The 23674-nt window shown below is 63.6% G+C and overlaps 1 protein-coding gene and 1 long non-coding RNA gene across 2 annotated transcripts in view; one reads left to right on the top strand and one right to left on the bottom strand.

The window, feature by feature from the left end:
• NOTCH1 (notch receptor 1) overlaps window positions 1-11175 on the bottom strand; it is a 40086-nt gene extending 28911 nt beyond the window's left edge. The window contains exons 1-2 of the mRNA XM_053917713.1: window positions 10884-11175; window positions 9065-9146 (exon numbers count right to left, since the gene is read on the bottom strand). Of these exons, the coding sequence (XP_053773688.1) occupies window positions 9065-9146; window positions 10884-10944 (143 nt within the window). The 5' untranslated portion in view covers window positions 10945-11175. The remainder of the gene's footprint in view (window positions 1-9064; window positions 9147-10883) is intronic.
• Window positions 11176-11888: 713 nt separating this feature from the next.
• Window positions 11889-20382, top strand: LOC128780059 (uncharacterized). Its single transcript, XR_008426041.1, has 3 exons — window positions 11889-11988; window positions 13617-13699; window positions 19936-20382. It is a non-coding gene; the product is annotated as an uncharacterized lncRNA (long non-coding RNA).
• The last annotated feature ends 3292 nt before the right edge of the window (window positions 20383-23674 follow it).

The following is a 23674-nucleotide window of genomic DNA, read 5'->3' as shown; positions in this document are numbered from 1 at the left end:
TCCCAAAGCAGGGCGCACACACACCGACCTGTTTGAGAGGAGAACACCTGGCTCACGCAGGTCACGCCCACAGTGCCACCTGCATCTGAATGCCTCTCTCATCCTTCCCTGACCCCCATGGTGGGCAGACTCAGGGTGGGGCGAACGGGGCTGAGGGGGACTGGACAGTCAGGGCAAGGCTGCCCCCCGAGGCAGCGAAGGGCCAGCAGGTGCCCCACTGGGCACCTGGCTCTCTCCCTGACCACCTGATCTCCCAGACCTGCCGGGAGCCTGAGCAGACAATGCATTCTTACATCCTCACCAGCGTGGCCGAAACACAAAACCCGGGGTGGGGGTGTTCTTGGTGAGAGGCCTGGGAACTGCAGAGCCTCCCAGCTGGCTTCTCTGGGCCCTGGCTCTGCCGTACCCCTCTGTCCAGCAGGAGGACCATATCAGCACAGGACACCTGTCACCACCCTCGCCCTCAGGGCCGGTGGCATCTGTTGGCACTGGGGACGAGAGAATGGGGCCCACGGCCGGCTGGCCGCTGGGCAGACCAGAGGGCCAGGCCCCTGCCACATTCTTCTACTCCTCCCAGCACAACCCCCGACTTTGGGCAGCGGGGACCCTGGCAGGCCTGCTGTGGGCTGCTCCCGAGTAAGCCAGAGCATGGGGCAAAGGCTTCAGAGGTGGTACCTGAAGTCTCTCCATCCTGCCTGGGCCACCAGCCCCCTTTCCTCTTTGGACTTCTCTCCCAGGTCACACCAGTCAGGGACTCCCCACCACCTGCCCTGCACGGCACTAGGCCCCTGCAGTCTTCACGCCCACAGAGCCCACCCCACACCTGCCTGTCCATATGCGGCCCCCTCTCCCCCGGGCCCAGCAGAGCCACCAAGGTGCCTGGGGACGCAGCAAGTGCTGGCAACAGAATCCAGCCGTCTACACCCAGACTGGGCTGGGCCAGATGATAGAGGGGCCTCACATCACACCCTGGGGACCCCCCGGGGGCCTGGGCCACTTGGCATGGGCGGAGGGCTATCTGGTGGCTTTTCCATACAGGAAAAGAGAGAGGTTCTTGGGCTGGCCTTGACCCTTGGCCCTTGCTCGACCTTGCCCAAATCCGGGGGTGGGGCTAGCTTCCACGAGCTTTTAGAAGAGGCTGCGGGGAGGGAAGGGGCTCCAGGAGTAACACTTGGGTGTGCCTCGTGACCGGCAGAGAGCAAGGCACGCAGGACAGATGCCTGTCCATCTGACTTCCTCTGACTTCCAACAGCCCGTGGGAACCCACAGACGTCTCACAGCAAGATGCCGAGTCGAACACAAGACCGCGGGCGGGGAGGACACGCCTCTGCCCGTCAGGAATGCCCAGGCGAGCTTCCCGGGCAGGCCGCCATCCTCCCAGGAGGAAGGGCAGCTCAGAGAGGTGGGCGAGCAGCTGAGGTCACACAGCCCACAGGTGGGTCCCTGGGCCTGTGCCTTCCACCACGGCACCACCCAGGCCCGGCGGGAGTGGAGCCCTGGGCTGCGTCTCCCTGTGGGCTGGAAACCGGGCCTGCCAGAAATCTGCAGCCACCCCCTGGCTCTCCCATCGCCTCCCCAGGCCCAGGGGAGCACACCAGAGACACCTGCTGAGCACCTGTGCTGTGAGCCAAAAGGGCTTGCGCCCGACACACGTGGACTGCAGGTCGCACAGCTACACCTGGCCTCCCCTCCCCCATCAGGTTCTCAGTCAGAGGGAGGAGATCTCCCTCAGTCTGACCACCCGGGTGTCCCCGGGAGCACCAGCCCCACTGACGGGGCGGAGGGACCTTCAGGTGGACTCACGAGGCCCAGATGTAGCCACGTCACTGGGCCCTCCGAGGAAGGAGGAAGAGGCAGGGGCCTGCGGGCGGAAGTGGGGCCGAGGCCCCAGCCTGCGTCCTCCACAGGGCCTGGGCTCCCTCCCGTCACCCAGCCTCAGCTCAGCATCTCTTACTGAAAAGCTGGCAGGGAAAACACGCACTCAGAGCCACACTGGCTGCTCCCCCAAAGCTCTCATTTCCAGTAACTGCAGTTTCCGCTCACCAGCAATTGAAACTGAGAGGAAACGTGGGAGGCCGGTCCCCAAGGCCCATGAGCGTCCCTGTCCCTGCTGCTCACACAGGACAGCTCTCTCCAGAGACGGCCCGCCTTCGCTCACAGGGTCCATCGCAGGGGTGGCTGGGGACAGTGGGCGAGGGGCACGTCTGCTGCGCAAATGGGCAACGGCACCGTCCCAGGGCCAGGCCCTCACAGCAGGTCCAGGAACTCTGGACGCCTCCGGCAAAGGGCCCACGGCCGGTGCAGCTGTCCCCAGGCAGACGCCCATGGAGCGCCCGAGTGGCATCTCAGCACAGGGACCGCAGTCAGGCTTCTCCCCGGCCTCCCGCTGGTCCCGGGCAGGGGTAGGGGCGCCTCGGATGCTATGCGGCCTCTCTCAAAGCTCGGCCCCTCTCCTGGGCCCGCTGCACTCGCACCAGACAGATACGTCGTGGGCCCAGGGGGGCTGGCCTTTGGAGCCACAGGTGGGCAAGAGTTGTTCAGCAAACGGCCAGTGTCAGCAGAGTAACAAGAGGACTATTTATGCAGCTTAAAAGGACCGCCAGTGCCAACACCTCAGAGACACACACTTAACAGCCAGCCCAGTGATGGGGCAGGTGGCACAGGGGGGACAATCTACTCACTCGAGCGGGGCCAGCATGTCACAGCCTCAGGCCTGGTGCTGGGGAAGCCCTAACACGGCCACATGTCTTATGCCCAACCTGGGATGCAGCCTGACCACCCACTGGTGAGGGCAGCACCACTCGGCACCCACCTGTCCCCCGGCAGCCTGGGCAGGTAGGGCCAGGTGAGGCCACAGGTGTCCTGTGGCCCAGGCCCCACCTTGGGGATGAGCTCTCTGGGTGGAGGGTCCAGGGCAGCACATGGGACTGGTGGCTGTGCTTGAGTGACCCTCGAGTTTGGGGGCCGAAGGGTGGCTGTCAGAGGCTGGGCCTCCCCAGTGTACTCACTCCCCAGGGCCCACGAGAAACCAGGGCCCCAGGCGCCCCTTCCAGGAAGCTTCAAGCCTCCATTGCTCGGGTGGAGAGAGGCTCCCATCAGACCCCCAACCCAGGAGAGCCCAAGACCCCCAGGGCAACCAATGGCTAGGGCTTGGGGACAGGGGGCTGCCTGGCAGGAGAGGCTAGGCCCCTGAGGAGGCCTCTCAGGGGTGTCCACCCAATGGGCACCCAATCAAAGGAGCAGCTTCGCATCAGGGAGAGGAATGCTTAACCTAACTCACCCCGAGGTCACGACGTTCTGGTCCCTGCCCCAGAGCAAGGGGGAAATGGAGGAGGAGGTCAAGGGGGCTCCATTTCCCAGAATGCTCTGTCCCAGGGGCAGTGGGTGTAGTAGGGGGAGACCCGCAGCGAGAAGGGACCACTCAGTGGTGAAACACCGGGGTGGGGAGGTTTTGTTCCCAGAATTCCACAGGTCTCACAGATGCACACCACTGGGGACGGCCACACGGGCCCAGAAATGAGTGCTGCTTCCAAGCAGCCTTCCAGACATCGGCCAGCCCCCACCCCCACCTCCTCTGGACTCGTATCCAAGGCTGTACAAGGCCCCAGATGCTGGTGCCCACCATGGGCCCAACCCGGCCAGCCCCAGGCAGGTATAAAAGCCCGTGCGTCGGGGAGGGAGGCCCTGACACCCGCTACGGTGTGGGTGAGCCCTGGATACAGGCTGAAGGAGGAGATGGACCCTGAACAGCCACGTGTCCTGTGAGCCCACCCACGTGACCTGTCTAGAACTAGCAGCCGGGAGGCAGACAGCAGAATAGGCCCTGTTGCGCTGGGGGCCGGGGGCGTGGGGAGCAGCTGCCCAGTGGGTGCGAGGTCTGTCTGGGGTCAGGAGAGATTCTGGAACTAGACAATAGTGACGGTGGCCCAACCCCGTGGATGTACCAAATGCCACTGAACTGCCACTTTCAGGGACCAAAATGGCAACATATACACAGGTCATTTACCAAGATCCCTGAGTGTACATCCGTCCCCCCCAATCTGGTCTTCAGTTCCTGTGCGTTCTCCAGAACAGGGTGGGGTGGGGCGAGGCCTTGAGGAGGGGCCAGGAGAAGGCCACTTTGGGGAAAGGGCCCTCCTCCGCTGGCCCGCCCAGCTCCAGAGCACCTGTCCATCACTGCCTGCCCCCTACAGGTACGTCCCACCAGCGGGCCAGGTGGTGAGGACGCCAGAGCCTGGTGCTGGCCCCAGACTGGCAGAACCTGCCCTGCCACATGGCCAGGCCTGACTCCCCGGCGCCTCTGCCCCCACCACGCTGCTGCCCACGCCACCACCCAGGGCCCTGCCAGGGCGCAGCTGGAAGAGAGCTTTGGGGGCCACCTAACCGAACTCCCTCACGTTCAGAGGGGAAAACCGAGGCCCAGGGAGGAGAAGTATGTCTGAGGGCAGCCCAGCAAACCAGAGCCAGGCTAGCTTCACATCTTCTAGACCCTCCGAGGTGGGGCATGGGCTGGGGCCCCCGTGTTCCGCAGAGACAGCCAAGCCCCTACCCTGCCGGGAACCGGGAAGACCACACAGATCCACAGCCGGATGCCCAGAGCCAGCTACTCAGGGAAAACCTCTGGGAGACTCTGGGACGTTCTGGGCACGCCTGCACAGGCCGGCGAGAGCTGCCACGAGCTGGCCTTAGGGCCCCACCCCCAGGCCCAGCCTCTGTCTTTCCCACCTGTAAACTGGGCATGAAAAAGGGCAGGGCCAGCCACCCCCCTGGAGGGGCGGGAGCCAGCTGAATCACAGGCCTGCCCGGGGTTTCACTATGTGCAGCTTGCTTTTCGTGGCTATTATGGCTCCACCGTTAAGGAAAGCGAACTAGACGCGCAGTCACCTCCGCAAAGCCACATCCTTTCACTATTTACAGGCGAGACAAGAACAAGAAACAGGAAAAGTGTCCTTCCACCCCAGGAGGACGCGACCCCTCAGCCCAGCCTAGCATTGCCCAGGGGGGCCCCCCGTCTGCCGGTAGTGGCCTCTGCCGCCCACCAAAGGGGAGTGGAGCAGTCACTCCCTGGGGTCCCTCCCCTGCCACCCCGGCCCCTGGGGTCCCAGCACCCAGACCCAGCTCCTCCTTCCTGTTGAGCTACACCTCAGTCAACTGTTTTCCCCTGCCCCCACCCTCTTCCCGCTCAGGGCAGTTTTCTTTCTCTTTCTAAAAAATATTATCGTGATCTTTTCAATGGAAAAAACGTTGGCTGCTGCGGAGAGGCGGGGCCTGGCCCAGGAAGGTGTTTTTCTTTAACGAAACCTTGTTCCTTGACGTCTCCGCGCTGTGTAAGTCGGAGAGACTTTCTAGTTGACGCTGGGCGTCGACACGTGTTTTTCTAACCTGCGTCTGTCCTTGAAGCCCAGGCTCCCGTCCACAGAGGAAGCCCTGCAGCGGCAGCCTGGGGGGGAGGATGAGTGAGAACCTGCTCCTCCCCGCCTCGCCCAAGACTTGCAAGTGACTCAATGGAAACAGCACAAGAGGCGACAGAGACACAACGTTCGTCCCTCGAAGCCAGGTGGCTGGCCTAATCACTTTCCGCCCAAGCCACTTCCTGCCTGAACCTCCAAACCTCCTCTTTTAAAGGGAAGTCGCAGCCTCAGCCGTGCTCCCTCGAGGAGTGGTCAGGGAGGGAGGACCTGGCAGGTGGCCGTGGTTAGGAGCACAGGAGAGAAAGAGGCGGGCCCAACCCAGGCTGCGCTGTGTGACCTTGGGGCCAAGCACAGGCTTCTCTGTGCTCGCTTCCTTTCCCGTGCCCCATCCATGAGGGGCTGCGGGGTCCTGGGGAGCCGCCCCCCCCCATGGCGCTCACCTGCCCCAGACGGTCACACACCTACACCCTCGCCTCTCCTGCCCCCACACGAGAAAGTCAACTCCACAGGGGCAGAGGCTGCGTGCCATGAGCCCACCTCGCCAACCCCTAGAGCAGAACCCAGCACACACAGGCGCCCAAGTGTCCACGGGAGGAGCCTGGAGGGCTGTAGCCGTGCAGAGCTGTTGTGGGGGACCAAACCCTCAAGCTGGACGAGCCCCTCCCCAGGCCCTGGCTGGGCCCACCAGGCAGCACCTCTTGGGTTCTCTGATTTAACTCATTAGCCAACAAAACATTTAAGAATGAGGATCCCGAAACCGGCACCGTCAGCTCAAAAGGAGAAGGCAGGAGCAACCGGCCCCACCCAGGGCCTGCGGCGTGCCGCCCTCACGCAGCCCTCATGTACTGCCAAGACCCCTCGTGTGTGACACCCACAGCACTTAGTACAGATGGGGAACCTGAGTTCAGGTGGCCCGATGACCCAAGGCCACGGAGCTGGGCTGCGGAGCCAGGCGCCCAACACGGGAGGGTCCAAAGCTAAAGCCCACCCCGGCAGGCCAGTGGGACTTCCCTCCAGTGCTGACATTCCCACAGGGGAGCATCTTCATCCTCCTGGGGCCGCGGCTCCTGGACTGGGAAGTGGACAGGCCCACGAGCCTTTTGGGCCAAGAATGCACACTCACCCCGAGGATGACGGTCCCCACGGATCCCCCCACCCCCAACCAAAAGGAAAGAGGGGGAGCCCACTCAGTGGCCCCCCTCAGCACCGAGGAGCTGGCGAAGAGGCTGGACTTGGGCAGAGGGCTGCAATGACCCGCCCAGGCAGGCCCACGGCAGCTGTGCAGAGATGGCTGCACTCACGGGGACACGTGGGGACGTGCAGAGAGCCCTTCCTCCGGGCCTCTGGGACTTCCTGGGAAGACACTTGCACCTCTTTTTCCGATCCTCGGCCCTGCAGCCACCTGACCGGCAGCTTCTGGGGAAGGTTTCTTGTCTTCGAGGTGGAAGTGATGATTCAGCAGGTACTGGCGTGCCTGGCACGGTGACACCACTGTTCCCACGCCCTATCCATAAGGAAGCCAGCAAACCGGCCCAGTCAAAGACTTTTCGGAGGGTCCCAGGTCGGCAGGCTCCAGAAGCCTGCACCCCAGCACCTTTGAGGAGAGAGGGCGGCGCCCCCCTCAGCCAGACTAGACAGGCCTCTCCCACACTAGTGCCCTCCACCAGGGCCTTGGGGCAGCAGTACGGGCTGGGGGCGAGTGGGAAGGCACAGACCCCAGAACAGGAGGGAACCAGGGCCCTGCCCCCCAGTGGCTATAACACCCACAAATGCACCGTGAGCCGGGACCTGTGCCTCTCCACACCTGGACCCGCTGGGGCCCGACCCTGCTCCGGTCCCTCGCCTCCAACACGACAGAGCCGCCCAGAGGTGGGGCCTCTGAGGACGCCGCTTCCGCTCGTCTTCCAAGTGGGTCTGTGGGGTGTGCACAATGAGGTCTCTGTGGGCTGAGCTCGGCTGAGCGCCAGGCCGCACTGAGGCAGGCTTCCCAATGGGGGGGGGCGGCGGCGCGCCAGGGCCCCAGGCAGAGACAAGGCGGGCACCCTGATCGGTGGCCTGGCTTGGCCTGGCAGGGCTCCCAGGGAGCCCAGGCTTAGGGGTGGGAGGGCACATCGCACGATCGATGTCCCCCTGGTGTCTCGTCCTGAGGCCAGTGCACCCCCTTTCTGGCTCATGCGGCCTGTGGTACGGGCTTTGCCCCGGGGCCACCCCAGCTTCCCTGGGGCCAGAGTGCCCCTACTCAATGGTCACACCGATAAGACACTGCCCCCACTTTCCCCGCATAATACCCCTCCCGCCTTCCCCAAACCCTCTGCAGAAGCACAGACTCACCCCCCACCCCCACAGGATTGGGCGGGCGGAGCTGTGCATTCTGGGAAGCCACGCATAATTAATCATACAGCATTAATCCGCCTCCCCAACAATAGCCAGTGCACGTCCACTGAGTCCCAGCTGTCGGTCTCTGAATGAAGGGAAACAAGATTTAGGGCGTCAAGCGTCGGTGAGGCTTCTGCAGGAGGAAAAGGCCCCAAAAAAGCAAAAAAAAAAAAAAAAAAAAAAAAAAAAAAAAAAAAAAAAAAAAAAAAAAAAAAGCAGTGTGCATTCATTAGCATCTGACAAAGACACAATCGGCTTTGTCCATTAAACTGCTCACAGGCCCGCTTAATTGGCTTCAGTGTGGGCAGGGTGGGAGCTGGGAGGGGGGCTGCTGGCCCACTAGCTGGGGGTTGTCAAGGGAATGGGCCCTCGGCACTTGGAATGAGGGCACGCCGGGCAGCGGGCCTGGGGAGCCACTTCTTCCTCTGCGGCCTCCAGGGGGAGGCGGGGGCCTCCCAGCAGCCAACAAGCACCTTCTCATTATTCCCATCAGGGATGAATTCAAGTTGAAGGGCAACGGCCACAGAAGAAAAACTTCCCCAGGGCTGACTGGGGCTCCCTGGGGCTCCCTGGCCGGTGCGCATGCAACCCTCCACCACCCCCGCCCACACTAGCCCATTTCAGAGCTGAGAACCCGAGGCCGTCAGGGAGCCGGGTCAGCACTGTGGATGACGGGACGGACACCAAATGTCCAGCAGGGAATGCCACCCCAACCCCCCAGCCCGAAGAAACGGGTGCAGCAGATAGGCCTGGCTCCAGCTTCTCTCCCCAGCCTCGCCGAGGCCAGAGGAGCCAGCAGGGAGCCTGGGGCCAAGAAGGCTGGCTGTGGCTTCCAGAGAGTCCATTTCTCGCTGAGGGGCACAGCCTGCCTGGAGAAGGGGCCCACCTGCCCAGAGGAGGCGCTCCGGGGCAGCAGGGCAGGGGGGCTGGACCTCTCCATACAGGATCTAGAGCCTCCCTGGCAGGCCAGTGGTCTCTCAGGGACTTCAGGAAGAAATTGGGTGCCGGGGATTCCCACGCAGCACCCCGTGAGCCCAAGCAGGCCCACAGAGGAGTGCGCCAGCCTCCAGAGGCCAGACCGGCTCCACACGCAGCGTAATTGTGGGTGATTAAGTAATTGCCAGACTTTGTCCAATAAAAGTAGCACGTGACCACGCCCAGCCTTCTGGGTCATCTCCAGAAGACAATGGGCTAGTGTTCGGTCCCCGCTACAGAGGCAGGGGCTCTGCCCGACACAGCGACAGGTCCTGCAGGGGAGGCGCAGACGCGGTACTCACACACAGGCCTCCGTGCCATTGGGGAGCGCTTCACACTTGCCGCCATTCAAGCAGGTCTCGCTGGGCTGGGAGCATCGCAGGCCTGGGGAGGGGCAAGAGGAGAGGTCAGCCTCTCTGGCAGCAGGGCCCTCAGCCGGGAGGGGCAACACTGAAGGGCATCACCCACCCCTCACCTCAGAGGCTCTGCTGTATAATGGGGTTGCTGGGGGAAGGGGGCCCCAGGAAGCCCTTGTGTGAACCCCAAAGGGCTTCAACATTCTGCCCAGAACATTGAAATGGGAGTTGGGGTAACAGGTTGGCTAGGTGGCAGGTGCAGCAGTCGTGCCTAAAGTGGGCAGGGTGGCCTGAAATGCCCACCCCACAGCAGAGGAGAAAAGCTGAGATGGCCCTGGGCCACTTCCTAAATTGGGCACGCCACCCCGTTTTCACGGGGGAGCCCGGCCGGCCTGGGGCCCCTGTCCAGCCACCAGGACAGCCTCGCTGTTCAAACTCGTTCTGCGAGGGGGAGGCGCTGGGGGGCAGCCGCACTCGGCTCCGATCGTGGGAAAATGCGACAGCTGCGAGGCCAGCCGCCCCGCCCGCCAACAAAGCGCCCGCCGGCCGTGGAATCAGAGCAGCTCATTGTCGTGCCAGGGCCGCCTCCTGGGGCATTGGGACTGCACCCTGGGGACCTGGCCCCACCCCTAAGGACACCCAATACCTGCTCCCTCCGGCATCTTCAGGGCTGAGCCACCCCCACCCCCCAACACACACCCAGAGGGGAGGATTGAAGATGCCCCACTTGGAAGGAATTTGACCCTATTCCCTAGGAGAGATCAATGAGTAAAGCCCGTCTCACCAGGGCTGTGTAAGTTAAGCACCTCACAGAAGCTGGAACAAGGCAGGACACCGAACCCTACTTTCTGGGAGTGGGGAACTAATTCTCTCCTCCAACTTTTAGGGGAATTGAATTAATCACACCACTAGTTTCCTCAGCCATCCCCTCCAAGGAAGTGGAGAGAGGAATGAGCGCCCCCACCCCACTCCGGCAAGATTTCCAAACTTGAACTCCGCAAAGTGAAAGTCCCCCGGTGGCAGCTGAGTTCTTCCACACCAGCCCCTTCCCCCAAACTGTCTGTGAGCCAGGACAGTGGGCAGCGACCCGGCGTGGGGAGGGGACACTGGCGGGAGGGGCAGCCAGGAGCCGTGGGTCCTGGGTCCGAGCCCCTTTCCCCGGCTTTGCGCAAACTCTGTCAAAGGGGTAGGTAGACCCGGCCCGCTTCGCGCCCTGCTGCCCACCTCGCCCCGCACCTGGCCAGGACGCGGCTCGGTAAAGGCGAACGCGGCGCCCCGGACCCCACACTCCGCGCCCCAACATCCGCCCCTGGCGCGGGCCAGAGACTAAGAAAAAAGATAAATGGCCCCCAAAGCAACAGGAAACCAAAACCTACTCGATTCAAATCGAAAAGTGGTAGGCAGTTCGCCCGCCCCGGCGGCGAGCCCCACGCGCAGCCAGTGAAGTGCGCGAGCCTAGGGCTGGGCCTCCGGGGGCTGCCAGCGCCCCACGCCGGCCTTCAACCCTACTTCAAACCCGGGCTCCGGGAGCGGACAGCACGAGTCCACCCGGACTGGGCAGGCGGCGCGGGGGGGAGGTCAGTCCTTCTCCCCCAGCTCCAGACTCTGGCTGTTCCCCCTCACCAACCCCTCCCCAGAGCGCCCGGTCCCCATTTCTTCCCACCCTAGCCGCCCGCTCCCAGCCACCCGGAGCGCGCGCGTAGGGCGCCGCCGAAGTTTCCGAAGGGCGCGGAAAGTTGCAGGCTCGCGGTGTGCGGGCGCCTACCTCGTGCGCCGAGCGCGGGCAGCAGCGCCAGGCAGAGCAGAGGCGCCAGAAGCGGCGGCATGCCTGCCCGCGGGCTGCCCGCTGCGCCCGGTGGCGGCCTCCTGAGCCGGGCCGGCGGGGTTCGGGAACACACTCGAGCGCCGGGAGATTCCACGGGCGGCAGCGGCCTGCTATTGCCCTTCCCTTGGCTGGCGGGCGGCGCTGGGCTTTCGCGGCTATTCGCCCCGGCTCCGCGCGCCGGGTTGTCCCTTCGTTGCACCGCGCCCGCGCCCCGCACCCCTGCGCTCCCTCCCGCGGCGGAGGCACTAGTGAGGTTCGGAGAGGCCCGGCGCTCCGCCCCCGCCCTGCCGGCCCCGCCCCTCTGGGTCCCGCCCCCACCGATCCCTCTGATCCCTCCGCACCCTTGTCCCCCCTCGCTGGCCGCGCCCCTCTGCGCGCCCCGACCACCCTTGCACATCTTCGGCCTGGGGGTCGCGTGCGGAGCCCGGGTCCTCCGGCGTTGGGGAATGTGGAGGTGTGGGAACCCGGGGGACGGCCCTGGGGACTACTTCTCGTTCGAAAGTTTTAAGAGGCCAAAAGTTTGGTCTAGAACTGCGGAAGGATCCAGCTGTGGCCGTGCCGGGCTCAACAGCAATTGGCAACTATTTGCATCTCAATAGCAGAGGAGGCGAGGGCGTAGAGTGGAAAAGAGGAAGGCTGCGGGGGGCCGTGCTCCGCGGGGAGCTGAGCCCAGAGAGGTGGGACGGAGCGGCCGAAGCCAAGTTTGGGAGAACCTAGACCAGGGGCTCCACCCCCTGGCGCCCCGCGGTCGCAGCTTTAAGCCTCTGGGAGACCGAGGCTAGACACCCCTGGCTTTGACTGCTGGGGCACTTGACCCAGAGAGATGGTGGCGCCTCGGACGCAGCCTCTGGAAAGGAAGCTGAGTGCCACAAGGGAACAGCCTACGGCCAGCGCCTGGCTGGACGGATTGCGCACCGGCTCCCCCAGGAGGGACCTGCCTCTAGATGCTCCTTGGTCACTTCACTGTCCTACCCCTTCTCCTGGCGCCTCCCACCTATGGTGCTCCGCAAAGCGCGCCGGTGCCTCGGACCCGCTGCTAGCGCCGGTACAGACCTGGGCCCCCACGTGTTCCTTCCGGATGATTTATTTCTCCGAGCTGATGCCAGTTTTGGGCTTCCTGTGCCAAGGCAGGCTAAGCGCTGGGCATCCAAAATGCCTGCCATGGTCCTAGGAAATCAGAGTACACAGTCTCGCCCTGGGAATACACACCCCTGCCCCATCTCAACACAGGGCAATGAGTTCAGCCCTGGCATCCTGGAGGCCTTCCTGGAGTAGGTGGATGCCAGAGGCGAGCTTTCAAGGGTCAGAAGAACCTAGCCAGATGAAGGGCACTGGAGTAGAACCCGCAGGGCTGCAGATAACCTGGAAGTTAACAGAGAAGCAGCCCTTGGGAGGCCCAGGGAGGTGGGCAGAGCCAGGGCGGCAGTGACAGATTGCACACCTGCCCCAGGCCAACCCTCCTTGGCCCACCTGTTGGAGGGCAGTGGTGGCAGTTGGGACGCTGTCGTGAGCACAGGAGGGACAGGACAGTCAGTCTAGGCCACAGGCAGCTTCTGGGAGCCTCCCTCGTCTGCCTCCTCCCAGGAACTGGCTGCACTGCTCAGAGTCTGGGGTGGCTTCTCTCGGTCAGTGCTGGGACAGGCGGCGCCTGGAGGCCACAGAGATGTTTACACAATAGCTGTGGCCCAGAGGAGCAGATTTTAGAGGAGGAAGAGGGACCTCGAAGTCCCTCCCCGTCCCCCCAGCTCACAGACTCAGGGCGCTGCGCACCCCTCCTCTTCCCGGACTGAAGGTCTCCAGCCGACCGCCCCTCTGGGACCCACTGCCTGTGTGCCCTCCATGGAGCCCTGGGGCCCAGTCAGCCCCAGGCCCAACGTGAAAGCCGTCCAGCCCTGGCGTGGGAGCAAGTTCTCACCCTTCTGCCAAGGAGCAGCCCGGGAGGTGGAGGCGCTGGAAGGGGTGGAGGAGTCTTACCTGGGTCTGTCCAGCTGTGCCAGCCCCCCCACCCCCGGTTCCCACACCTCCACGTTCCCCAACGCCAGAGGGCTCTGCGTGGGGCCCCCAGGCCGAGGGTGTGCAAGGGTGGTCGGGGAGCCCAGAGAAGTGGGGCCAGCGAGGGGGACAAGGGTGCGGAGGGATCAGAGGGATTGGAGGGGGCGGGACCTCCACCTGGGAGCCGGTACTCTATTAGGCCACTGAACAGACTGGCAACTGGGCCTCCCAGGATTCCAACCCCTGTGCCGCCTGCCACCTGGGGAGACCCCAGGAAAGCCATAAGTGGCTGAGGCTGGGAGGGGCTGCGAAGGGGGTGCAAAGAAGCTTTTTCTTTCAGAAATCAGGCAGGAGACTGCTGGCCTCCCCTTCTGGTCTCTCTTGCTGAACCTTCCCAGGCCAGGGGTCTGGAGGGACAGGAGGGATGGGAGTCCCGATGGCTTAGGACCTGGAGACCTTCTCTTAGGGGGTGGGCAGCCCGGCATGGCGGACAGCAAGAAGCTGAACTGGGGGGCAGCAATGCAGAGCTGCTTCAGGCTTCCTGCCCTGCTGATGTGGGGCTGGGACAAGGTTGGTGGGCGGTGAGCCCATGCACAGGCTGCTCACAAAGCCACTGGCGCGGCTGCAGGCCTGGCTTGCAGAAGAGAGGGACAAGTGTCCACCCACCGCTTTCTTCTCCAGGGGTCTCATCAGGTGCCGTGCATCTCCCCAGGCTGCAAGTGGGAGAAGACGGTCACACTCCGCGCCCAGGCTGACTGCGCCAGGTCAGCATTCCTTTCTCTCACCTCACTGGGGTGCTGTTGTCAGGGTGGGCTGGGGAGGCTGTGCTGACATCGGTCCATTCCTGTCCCCCAAAGAAGAGCCATTTGGCCCCCTCCTGGGGGAGTCTAGCAGGACTTGTCCCCCTTGGGGTAGGGGAGAATGTCAGTGTTTTTAAGGTCCCCAGGGTTCTCAGGTGCAGCCAGGCCTAAGAATACCGGTCCTGGGGTTCTGGTCCCTTTCCTCCTGCACTGATTCCTCAGGGCACGTTAGGTGCTGGCCGTGACCCCGGAGCCCTGGGCCGAGGGCAGCACTGTGCCCCTGATCTTTCTGGCTTGGATCAGGCCAGTTCCGGCCTTGACCCTCAGCAGGCCGGTGAGCCCCGAAGGCCGGGGGAGGGGGCACGTGTGCACGCAACACGCCTGGGTACACTGCTGCCTCCCTGCCTCACGGATTGCTCACAGTGCGGGAGCGGGTCGGACCTAGGGTGCAAGCTCAGGTCTGCCGCATTTGGGTGTCAGTGGCCCTAGAGCAAGGGCAGGAGGGGCAGGGGCAGGGGCAAGGGCTCGAGGCCGGGCCGAGGGTGGCAGTGGTCGAGAGAGTGCAGTGGGCCAGCCTGGGTAGAGGTGGGGTGCCGGCCCTGGCAGCTGTGGAAGATTCTGACACGCAGACAGCAGTGGGCCCCTCCACCTTCTGAAGCTGCTCGTAAAACAGACCTGACCTGCCGGCGAAGAGACAGCCTGGGGCCTGAGAAGTGTCCAGCCTCTTACCCCGTCCCCGTCCACCAGGCCAGACCCTCGCTCAGCACCCAGGGACCATTACTGCCCCCCAGGCCTCAGTTTCCCCTCTATGAAGCGATCTCTGAAGTCCTCTCTTCCCCACTTAAAACCAACCCAGAACATTCCTCTGAGAGGTCTGGGTGTTAGGGTGTGGTTTTAATGGCTGTGTGTTGCTTCAGGTGGATGGGCCAGGCTGATACCCCGTCCCCTGTGTGGGCTACTCGGCTGTGAGCAGAGCACCTCCAAGCGGGATAGGCCTGGGGGGCACCGCTCCTCTCTCCTGAAGGGGGGTTCAGGCTGACTTCCAGGGCTCCCCCTCATTCTCAGAAGGAGGCTGGGGTCTGGGGCTTGCTTCCCTGCCTGCTCCTTGTCCCCCATGCAGGGACCCACTGACTCCCATGCCCAGTGGGCACCCAAGACAATGTCAGGCCTGATGGGGCTGGTCCCTGTGCCTTGTGCCCCAGGCCATCTGCCTTAGGTCAGTTCCCTGCCCCACTTCCTGTGCCGAAATGAGCCACCCTTCCTCGGCCTCCATCCCCTCCGGGAAGCCCTCCTACAGCCTCTGGGCCTCCCCACTCCTGACACAGGTCATATGGTGTTGGGGGGTGCAGTCCCCCATGCAGGGACCTGTCCCTGTGGGTCCCCACCCACCTCACAGATGCAGACTGACCTGTGACTAATGGAGGGATGCGGGACTATGCCCAGGTCCCAGCCCCTGTGCCCCACAGCGGCCACAGCTTGGGACCCCTGAGGCCTCTTGGCAGGTCAGGGTCAGGGCAGGAGTGGCCATGAGCCCCCTGCTGTCCACAAAGCCTGCAAAGGAGGGTCAGCATCCCAGAGGCAGGCGCAGAGCGTGGGGAGTATGTTGCCCGGGCAAGTCCCCAACGGGTAGCCTGACTCCCTGCAGGTAAGCGGCGGAGGCCTGGCAGGCGCGGGCTCTGAGGGCCCTAAGCTGGCCCGTGGGGCCGGCCTGGCGTTTGCCTTGTGAGAAGTGGACCCAGACACCTCCTGCCCACCCTGCCCTGGCAGCTCGGGGCTCTGAGGCCGCCGATCCTGGACTGTTCAGAGCACCGCTGGTGGCCCTGGCACGGCCACCCACTGCTGAGAACGAAGGGCCCTCCGGCGCCTTGGCCCCCAGCTGCCCACAGCGCTCGGGCTGAGTTGCGCTGCAGTCGGGTCACCTCTAGGTGCCCCAGGGGGCCAGGCAGCCTGAGAGAAGGAAAGGCCTGGCTGTGCGGGAGCGTGGGGGGTGGTGCTCCAGGGCACCCTGCTGGTTCAGGGCATGGGGGAAGTGCTGACAAGTGTTACCAGCCTGCCCAAATCAGGGGGGTTGCATGGAGGAGGGACAGGGTCTGGGTGTCGGCTCAGAGATGCTCTCTGAGTTGAGAGGTCAGGGGTGACCCCTCCAGGTAAGGGCTTGCTGAGGCCCCCTCCAGTCCCCCACCCCATGACAGGGAAGCCGTCCCCAAGCCCATTGTATGGACTGGACTGGACAGTGATGCCCCCAGTGGGGTTGGGGAGCCCAGCCTGGCACCAGGGTCTGCTCACACCGCCCCAGCCCACGGCTCCTGGGGTTTCTGCAGAGCCTCCTGGGGAGATGGGTGCCGAGGAGGACCAGGCTGGCTCTGGGGCGCTTCCACCCTACCTGGCCCTGCAGGCTGGAGCTCAGAACTTGCTCCAGAAAGAAAGGGCCTCGGGGGACGAAACTGCCGTGCCCCACCCCTGGGCTTCGGTTCAACCCGGCCTCCAAAGACCTGAGTCACTCGTGGAAAAGGCAGCCTGGCTGGGTCCCTCCTCCTCAGGCTCCCTCCTCCCTCCCCCCGCCTGGCCTTCCCCCTTCCTCCTCCCTATCTTCCTTCCCTTTTTTCCTTTCTGGGGTTAAAAATAGCTGGAAATATCCTTTAAAAAAAAAAAAGTCCATTTTTATTTTTACCGGGAAGATAATAGGCTTCCCACAGCAGGAATTGCTGGGGACCTCCCCCCACCCCCCTGCCAGAGCCTCCCACTGCCCTATCTCCTGCCTGTACCCCCAGGTGGGGCTGCCTTCCTTGGAGGCCCTCTGCCTGCAGGAACTCTGAGCCCCTCACGGGTTTCTCCCCTTTGCTCCAGATGCATCTGAACATGTTCAGCACTTCCGTCCTCCCCCCCCCCCCCCCCTGCCCATGGCCCACTGTGAACAAGAAATCGGGCCTGGAAGGGGGGCTTGGGTTGCAGGGAGCGCCGGGAGTTCCGTTCCTGAAGTTACCAGCGCGAGCGCCAGGTACACGCGGACGCACATCTGCGAGCTATTTGCATGTCCCCAGGGGGAAGGGAAAAACCCAGCAACCCTTAAGTAAGACCAGAATTCTTCCATATTTCTGCCTTGACAGCTCAGGAAAATAATTGCCAAAACCCAGAGGCGCTGCCGCTGAGTGTTGGCGTGGGAATGTGAGTCTAGTCAGGGATCTGCTCTGGGCCATTTAAATTCAAACAGGCGCTCGCTGGAAGGCCTCCGCCAGCGCCAGCGGGCAGGCAGCGGGCAGGCCTGCCCTGGGGGCTGCTGTGGCTGGGATAGGGGTTCCCACATCCCCCCCACCTCCTTTTCCTGGGCCTCTCTGGCATCCTTATCATCCCTGGTAAACACTGGAGGCAATCATTGAAAAAAACAGCAGCAAGGTCGGTCTCCTCCTACGGCTAGAGTACCAGCCCTCCTGGGGCCACCCAAGACAGTCTCCACAGCCGCTCCGGCCACTCCGCACGACATAAATCAGACGGACTATCGCTGGGGCAGAGGGAGATAAAAATACTCGCGTGATGGAAAAGCCAGCGGCCATAGGATCAGGTTGCAGGTTCCCAGGGCCTGGCAGGGTGAGGCAGAGCACGGAGCTGGGGCCTGCGGACGTGGGAACCCCCGGCCACCATGCCTCCTCGCTCAGGATGCTGGGGCTCAGGCGAGGGACCCGCATGCAACATCCACCTTCAAGGTGGTGTCCTGAGCCAGGGGTGAGGACTGGGGGCTGCGTGCGCACCGTGCGGGTGCCTTGCTACCATGGCCGACCAGTGAAGCTGGGGGCTGGGCAGGGGGAGGGCCTCACTGGGTTTTTCAGTCTGTGATTCCCATTGCCTGAGGGCGGGGCTGGGAAGGGGGACTGGTATGGGGTGAGTGTGCAGGTGGGGGGTAGTTCTGCCTCTGCCACCACCTGTTGGGGACTTTGGGTGGGCTGGGAAGCCCCTCTCTGCAGGACACGGCCGGGTGGGTGGAGCCTTGCAGTGACTGTGATGTGTGCCCCCCAGTCCTCCCTGGGGCCGTCTACCCCTCACAGAGAACACGGTGCCTTGGCGTTCAGTCCAGGGAAGAACGCTGTGCTCTGCGCCCCCACTAGCCAGGGGGTGCAGAAACACCTTGTCCCGCCACCTGACTCCGTGTCCTTCTCGGGGGCACGGCCTACACCAGGTGGAAGGCGGGCAGCACCCGGGTGCATGGGGGTGACAGGCGGTGCAGTTCTGAGCGCCATTCAGATGGCATTCCGCCCCGGAGGCTTGACATCGGGGCGAATTCAACTCTGTCCCCATGCCCGTTTCCCTCCCGCTGGACTGCCTGCCAGGAGGTGGCTCCTGGTGCGTCACTTGCCACCCACGGGATGTTGGGACTTGAATTATGTTCCCATGGGGTGTCAGGACTTGAACGATGTCCCTACAGATACATCAGACGGCTTCCCTTGGGGCCAGTGAAACGTGGCCTGACCTGGAAGCAGGGCCTCCGCCACAGACGGAGTTAGAGGCGGTCAGCCCGGGGTAGGGTGGGCTGTCCTCCAATGGCTGGTGTCCTGACAAGGACTTTTGGACACAGACACAGAGGCCAAGACGGGGTGATGTGGACGCAGCCCAGGAACCCCAGGACTGCCCCTGGTGGGCGGGAGCTGGCTTCCCGGAGCCCCTGGAGCCCCTGGAGTGAGCGGGCCCGGCCTACACCTGGACTTCAGACTCTGGGCCTGGAGCGGGGAGAGAACCGAGTGCTGTGGTCTGAAGCCCCTGAGTCCGTGGTCGCTGTTACTGCGGCCCCAGGAGACCAGCACAGGGGTGGAGGTATTTTTATGTGAAGAAACCTAGTTTTCAATTTTGGGGGCTTTGCACAAGGCTTGGGGGGCACAGTGAGGGAGGTCAGGTCAGGTCCCCAAGGGGCTGGGGCCTGCTCCCTGGGGGTGTGGCCCCTGCCTCCCACCCCCCACGGCTGCAGCAGGCCCCTCTTCAGATGCAGCCACAGGATGAGAGGTCTTTATGTCTGTTAGGTCATGAGGTGGGACTTGCCTTGTCCGCACAGTGCCTTCCCGATGGCCACCCACCCCCATCAGGGCTGGCACTCCTCGAGAACGTGGCAACGATGAGCCATGTCTGAGACACAGACCCCCACAGGCGGGCTGACCCCGTGATGGGGCAGGTGCTCCTGGCTTTCAGGAAAACGCAGGGAGCAAAGGTGTGCAGCGAGGAGGCTGCTTTCTGGAATCGTGGTGAGCCAGCACGATCGTGGTGAAAGCGCAGCCTGGGCCGCACCGTTGTCCCCCCTTCTCCCCTGGGTGGGCTGGCGTCTGTGCCCTCCTTGCCAATTCCTGGGTGCAACTCAAGGAGCGAGGGCCACGGGCTGGCCCCGCAGAGACCTGTCCACCAGCCCAGCGGGCGGGCAGGAGGCCGGGATGTGGGCCGGGCATGAGGAAGCCCCATCTGGCTCATCTTCTCTTATGAAAACGTAGAATTTTGGTTCCACAGGTGACACAGCTGCCGGCCTTGGTGGGCAGGGGGTTCCAAGGTCCCCTTCTATGTCAGGGCCACCGAGGACCCCTGGGAGTAAGGGTGACCCCGTAGAAAGCTAGTTCGGGAAGAAGGGCCCACAGGACTCAGGGATGGCGGGTTGTGTTTTGGGGCCCCCAGGGCCCCCACCCCTGCCGCACACGCAGGGAGAGGCAGGAGGCTCAAACCAGCTTCCCCCTGGACAGGTCGGGTGGGGCCAGGGCTGACCCCCCAGGGGCACGGGTCCACCCTCCGCTCCACACGTGTGGCCCAGCCCTGAGCTGGGCCCTGGGGTGGCACAGCCCCCCCCCACCCCCGTAGTGTTCTAAGGTGCCCCAGGGAGGAAGGTGCAGGGAGACTTAGGGGGCAGCCTTTTTATTTTATTTTTAAAATATTTTATTTATTTATTTATTTTTAGAGAAAGGGAGGGAGAAAGAGGTAAACATCAGTGCGTGGCTGCCTCTCGTGCACCCCCCACCGGGGACCTGGCCCAAAACACAGGCATGTGCCCTGACTGGGAATTGAACCGACGACCTTTTGGTTCACAGGCTGGCACTCAGCCCACTGAGCCGCACCAGCCAGCCGGGGCGTTGTTTTACTTTTTTTCAGGTCAAGGCCAATTTAGGAAAAGCAGACGTGTTTGGGTTTACTGGTCACAGGGTTTTTTTACACAAACGAAAATGGATTTTCCCCTGCAGGGCATCAAAGCTCCCTGAAGATGCCGTTCTGGATGTATTTCTAAGCTCTTTATTGCGGAACAAAAGACTCAGAAGGAACCTTTGACCCTCCTCCTTCCTGCCCAAGAGACTCAGGCAGAGAACCTCCACCAGGAAAGAGCCTTAGGGTGTTGCCTGGGCCTAACGTCACTTAGTCACTTACGGGTGGGAAGCAGAGGGTGTCCGACCTCGTGTTGGCTAGATAGCCCCGCGCTCCAGTGTCCCTTGCTTCCGAGTGGCCAGCGAGGGTTTTCCTGCCCTGTGTGTTCCCCTCTTCCTCAGGTACCTGCAGCCCCCACCCTGCTCTGACACCTGACCCCCGCTGCCCTCGCTCCCTTGCCCAGAATGTCTCGTCCACCCAGCGTGGCCTCCCCATCTGAGGAATTGCTGTGCTTGTGCGAATTTCCCATGCGCGGTATTAAAGTCTGCTTTTCTCCTGTGAATCTGTCTCCGTCGGTTTGCTGATTAGCCCAGCCAGAAGAACTTAGGAGATGGAAGGAAAGGTATTTGATTTCTTAGCCCCCACAGTCCCGTTGTAGAAATGCGAGCAGAACCACAGTGAAGAGGAGGAAGTCGCGTGGCCTACGACCCCCAGCAGCGGCCCAGTCTACTCAGCGTGGCCCAGAGGACTTATCTCCTCTTTAGGGGACCCACGGAGTGGGCAGTGTCTTGGACCAGGGTGCCTGCTGCAGGGTGCAGCCGGCTCGCCTCTGCCCCACGGGCTCCTCCAGGCCCCCTACCCCCGCCCCGCTGACCACTGGGCTTCGCCATCCCAGCCCTGCAGGTGGGGACGCGCTCCTGAGGACAGGGGTGGGTGGCACCCTGCCAAGGTGTCTACAGAACCTGGTGTGGTGTGGGTGCCTGGCTGGGAAAGAGTGAGTGAGTGGAAGGGGGCCACTGGGACGCTGGGGCCTGAGCAGGAAAGGACAGCATTCAGGAAGTACAGGGAACTGGAGGCAGAGCCAGAAGGGGAGCCCAGGCCTGTCTCCCCTGACTCCCCAGTCCCCTCCAGGAGCCCCCAGCTGGGGCCGAGCCATTGCCTGCCTGTCCGGCTGGTGTGTGAACGACCACGCAGGGCTTCCCGGGGCTGACCTGCCAAACAGCAGCCAGGACCCCTCCAAGGACCCGCCCACCACCTTCCTGCCCTCCCGTCCTCCCGCAGTTGCCAAGCCAGCCTGAGAAAGGCCCTGTGGCTGTGTCCTCAGGGCTAGGAGCAGACCCCTTGGCCCAGCGCCTGTCACAGCTCACGCTGACCCACCCACATCCTTCCCAGGTCACCACGGCCCGGCTGAGGGGGCCACCACCTGCCACCTGGGGCCCGGAGCCCTCTTCCCACCCAGACCCAGCCATGGGTACCCTCCTTCCAGCTGAGGCCCCTCCACCTGCCCCCGTGCCCACTTCCTCAGCCTGGAGTGCGGTGGGGCCATCTGGCCAGGTAGCTGTTGGGGGAGGGCATCAGCTCCACTCGGGAAGCTGCTCGACCCTGAGGTTCTCAGGGTGTTGCGCCGCACCCGCCGCCTTCATCCCAGGGCCGAGCAGGTGTTTCCGCGCCATGGTGCTCAGCGGGACCTCGGGGCCTCACAGCGGGGACCAGAGGCCCCCAGCCAGGCCTCGGCCTGTTTACTCTAGACAAATCTCGCCATCCACCTTGGCAGGAGCCAGGCCACTGTGTGTACCCCCGAGACCACCTGGGCACTGCCCGGCCCTGCGTCCAGCCTGCCAGCCAGCCAGGAACCAGCCAGACCAGCCTCCTTTCTGTTCCGAGATCAGGAGGGGATCGGCACCTGGCTGGGAGCCACAGAGCTGGGCCCACCCCTCCTCCCCGTGTCCTCGATCTTCCTTAGGCAGGTCCAGCTCTTCTGCGCTGTGTTCCCGCCTATCAGGTGGGGCCAACAACGCCCCCCACAGAGAGCGGCAGCGAGACCCGCCCAGGAAGCCGGCGATGGCAGAGGACTGGCTTAGCCCCTGCCCCGGGCAACAGCCCAGCAGGCAGGACACTGGCCTGAGGTCTGGAGGGGTGTGGAGCAGGGGCACTCTCAGGTTACAGCAGGGAGTGGCGCAAGCCAAGGAGGCGGGGTGACGTCCGGAGGCCTCCCTGGGGCTGGGTGCCTGGCTGCTGGGCACCAGCCTCGCCTGGCACTGGGGTCTTCGGCCAGCTGCCCGTGGCAGGAGGGGGGTGTCCCTTGGGCCTCCTACCCCACCTCAGGAAGGCCAGACCTCCCAGGATGGGTAATGTGCCCCCTAAGGACTGCCCCCCCCACCTGCTGACAAAGAGCCTTGGGTTTGAGGCCTCACTCTGTAACTTATCAGCTTCGTGACCGTGGACGAGCCATCCTGCCTTTCTGAGCCTTTTTCCTCCAGAAAATGGGGCTTTCTTTCTACCCACTCCCTCCAACAGGTTGGCCAGGGATTGAAAGGGTGGCATGGGGTAGAACTGCCAGGTGAGTTATGGAGACTTTAGGCTCTTCCCGCAAGGCCGTCTGCACTGGTCAGGACCCCAGGCCACCTTGGGAGGCTGTGTTGGGTGCACGGTGGTTCACAAAGCAAGGGAGGCTCTTTGCAGTGTGTTTAAACTATTGCACGGAACCCTCCCCTGCCGTGCCCTCGCCCTGAGGGGCTGAGTGCCTCCTCCTCACACTGCCCTCCACTCTGGGATCTTCTCAGAGTTTGGAAGGTGGGGACAGGGGTCACCACCCTGCTCCCAAGCCAGACTGACCACTTGGAAAAGTGGGTTGGTCCTCCTAGGGTTCCAGGCTCCCAGGCCTCTGGTTCAGGTTCAGACTCAGAGAAAATTTAGTGTGTGCACCCTCAGCCCAGCCCTGTGAGGGCCGCGGGGCCTGGGCCTTGGCCGTCAGGAGCAGCAGCCTCATGGGTGGGGACAGGCAGACAGCCCACCACAGCTCAGGGGCAAGCCCTCGACAAGAGGAGACCCCTCCTTTGCTGCCTCAGTGGGGTGCGGGGACAGCTTGCTACAGGAGCGACAACTAAGCAGGGTTGGGCAGCTGGAGAAGCAGGGGGCACTTAAAGGAGGGGGCAGTGTGGGCAACCGCCTGGGCCCAGAGGCAGAGCTGGCTGAGGAGTGCAGACCCCGCCTCACCAGCACCCAGGCCCTGGGGCCTGCAGCTGCCCGCCCGTGGGAGCTGACAGTCCTTTTGGGAACTAGCCCCAGCAAGGCCGGATCAAGGCCAGCCTCTGGGGTGCAGTAAACAGGAAAACCCACGGGGGGCTGGAGCTCCAGGGAGAGAGGGAAGGGCCGAGTCAAAGAGCTTCGAAGAATGTTTAGAGCAGGCAGGAAATGATGACTTCTCAGTGACTGTGTGTACCCCCCCCCCACCCCGTGCCCCACCCCCCCCCCCCCCCGGCTGCTGATCCAGCTCTCAGGCTAAGGGCCCCACCCCAGGGCCCCAGCATGTGTGAATTTCAGGGAGCCCATTGAGGCCCAGCCTGCCCACCCCATCCCTCCACCATCCCCTGGCATGGGGCCTCCACAGTGGGTCTGGGCTCCCCCGATGGAGCTGTGCCTGGGAAACTGAGGCCTCTGGGGGCAGGGGCAGCCTAGGGGCAGCCTGCGAGTCTGTGGCAAGTCTCTGCCTCCGAGTCTGGCGGCCGGAACTTGACGGCAGGCTGATTCTCAGAGAAGAGCTTCCCGTTCAATGGAGCCGCGTGAAGACACCCAGGACCCTCTCGGCACGCCCCAGGCCGCAGCGGGTCCCAGGGGCCT

This window comes from Desmodus rotundus, unplaced genomic scaffold, assembly GCF_022682495.2.
Source record: "Desmodus rotundus isolate HL8 unplaced genomic scaffold, HLdesRot8A.1 manual_scaffold_153, whole genome shotgun sequence".
In the NCBI taxonomy this organism is placed as follows: Eukaryota; Metazoa; Chordata; class Mammalia; order Chiroptera; family Phyllostomidae; genus Desmodus; species Desmodus rotundus.
The sequence above is the reverse complement of the archived record's forward strand: the minus strand, read 5'-3'. Positions and strand labels throughout refer to the sequence as shown.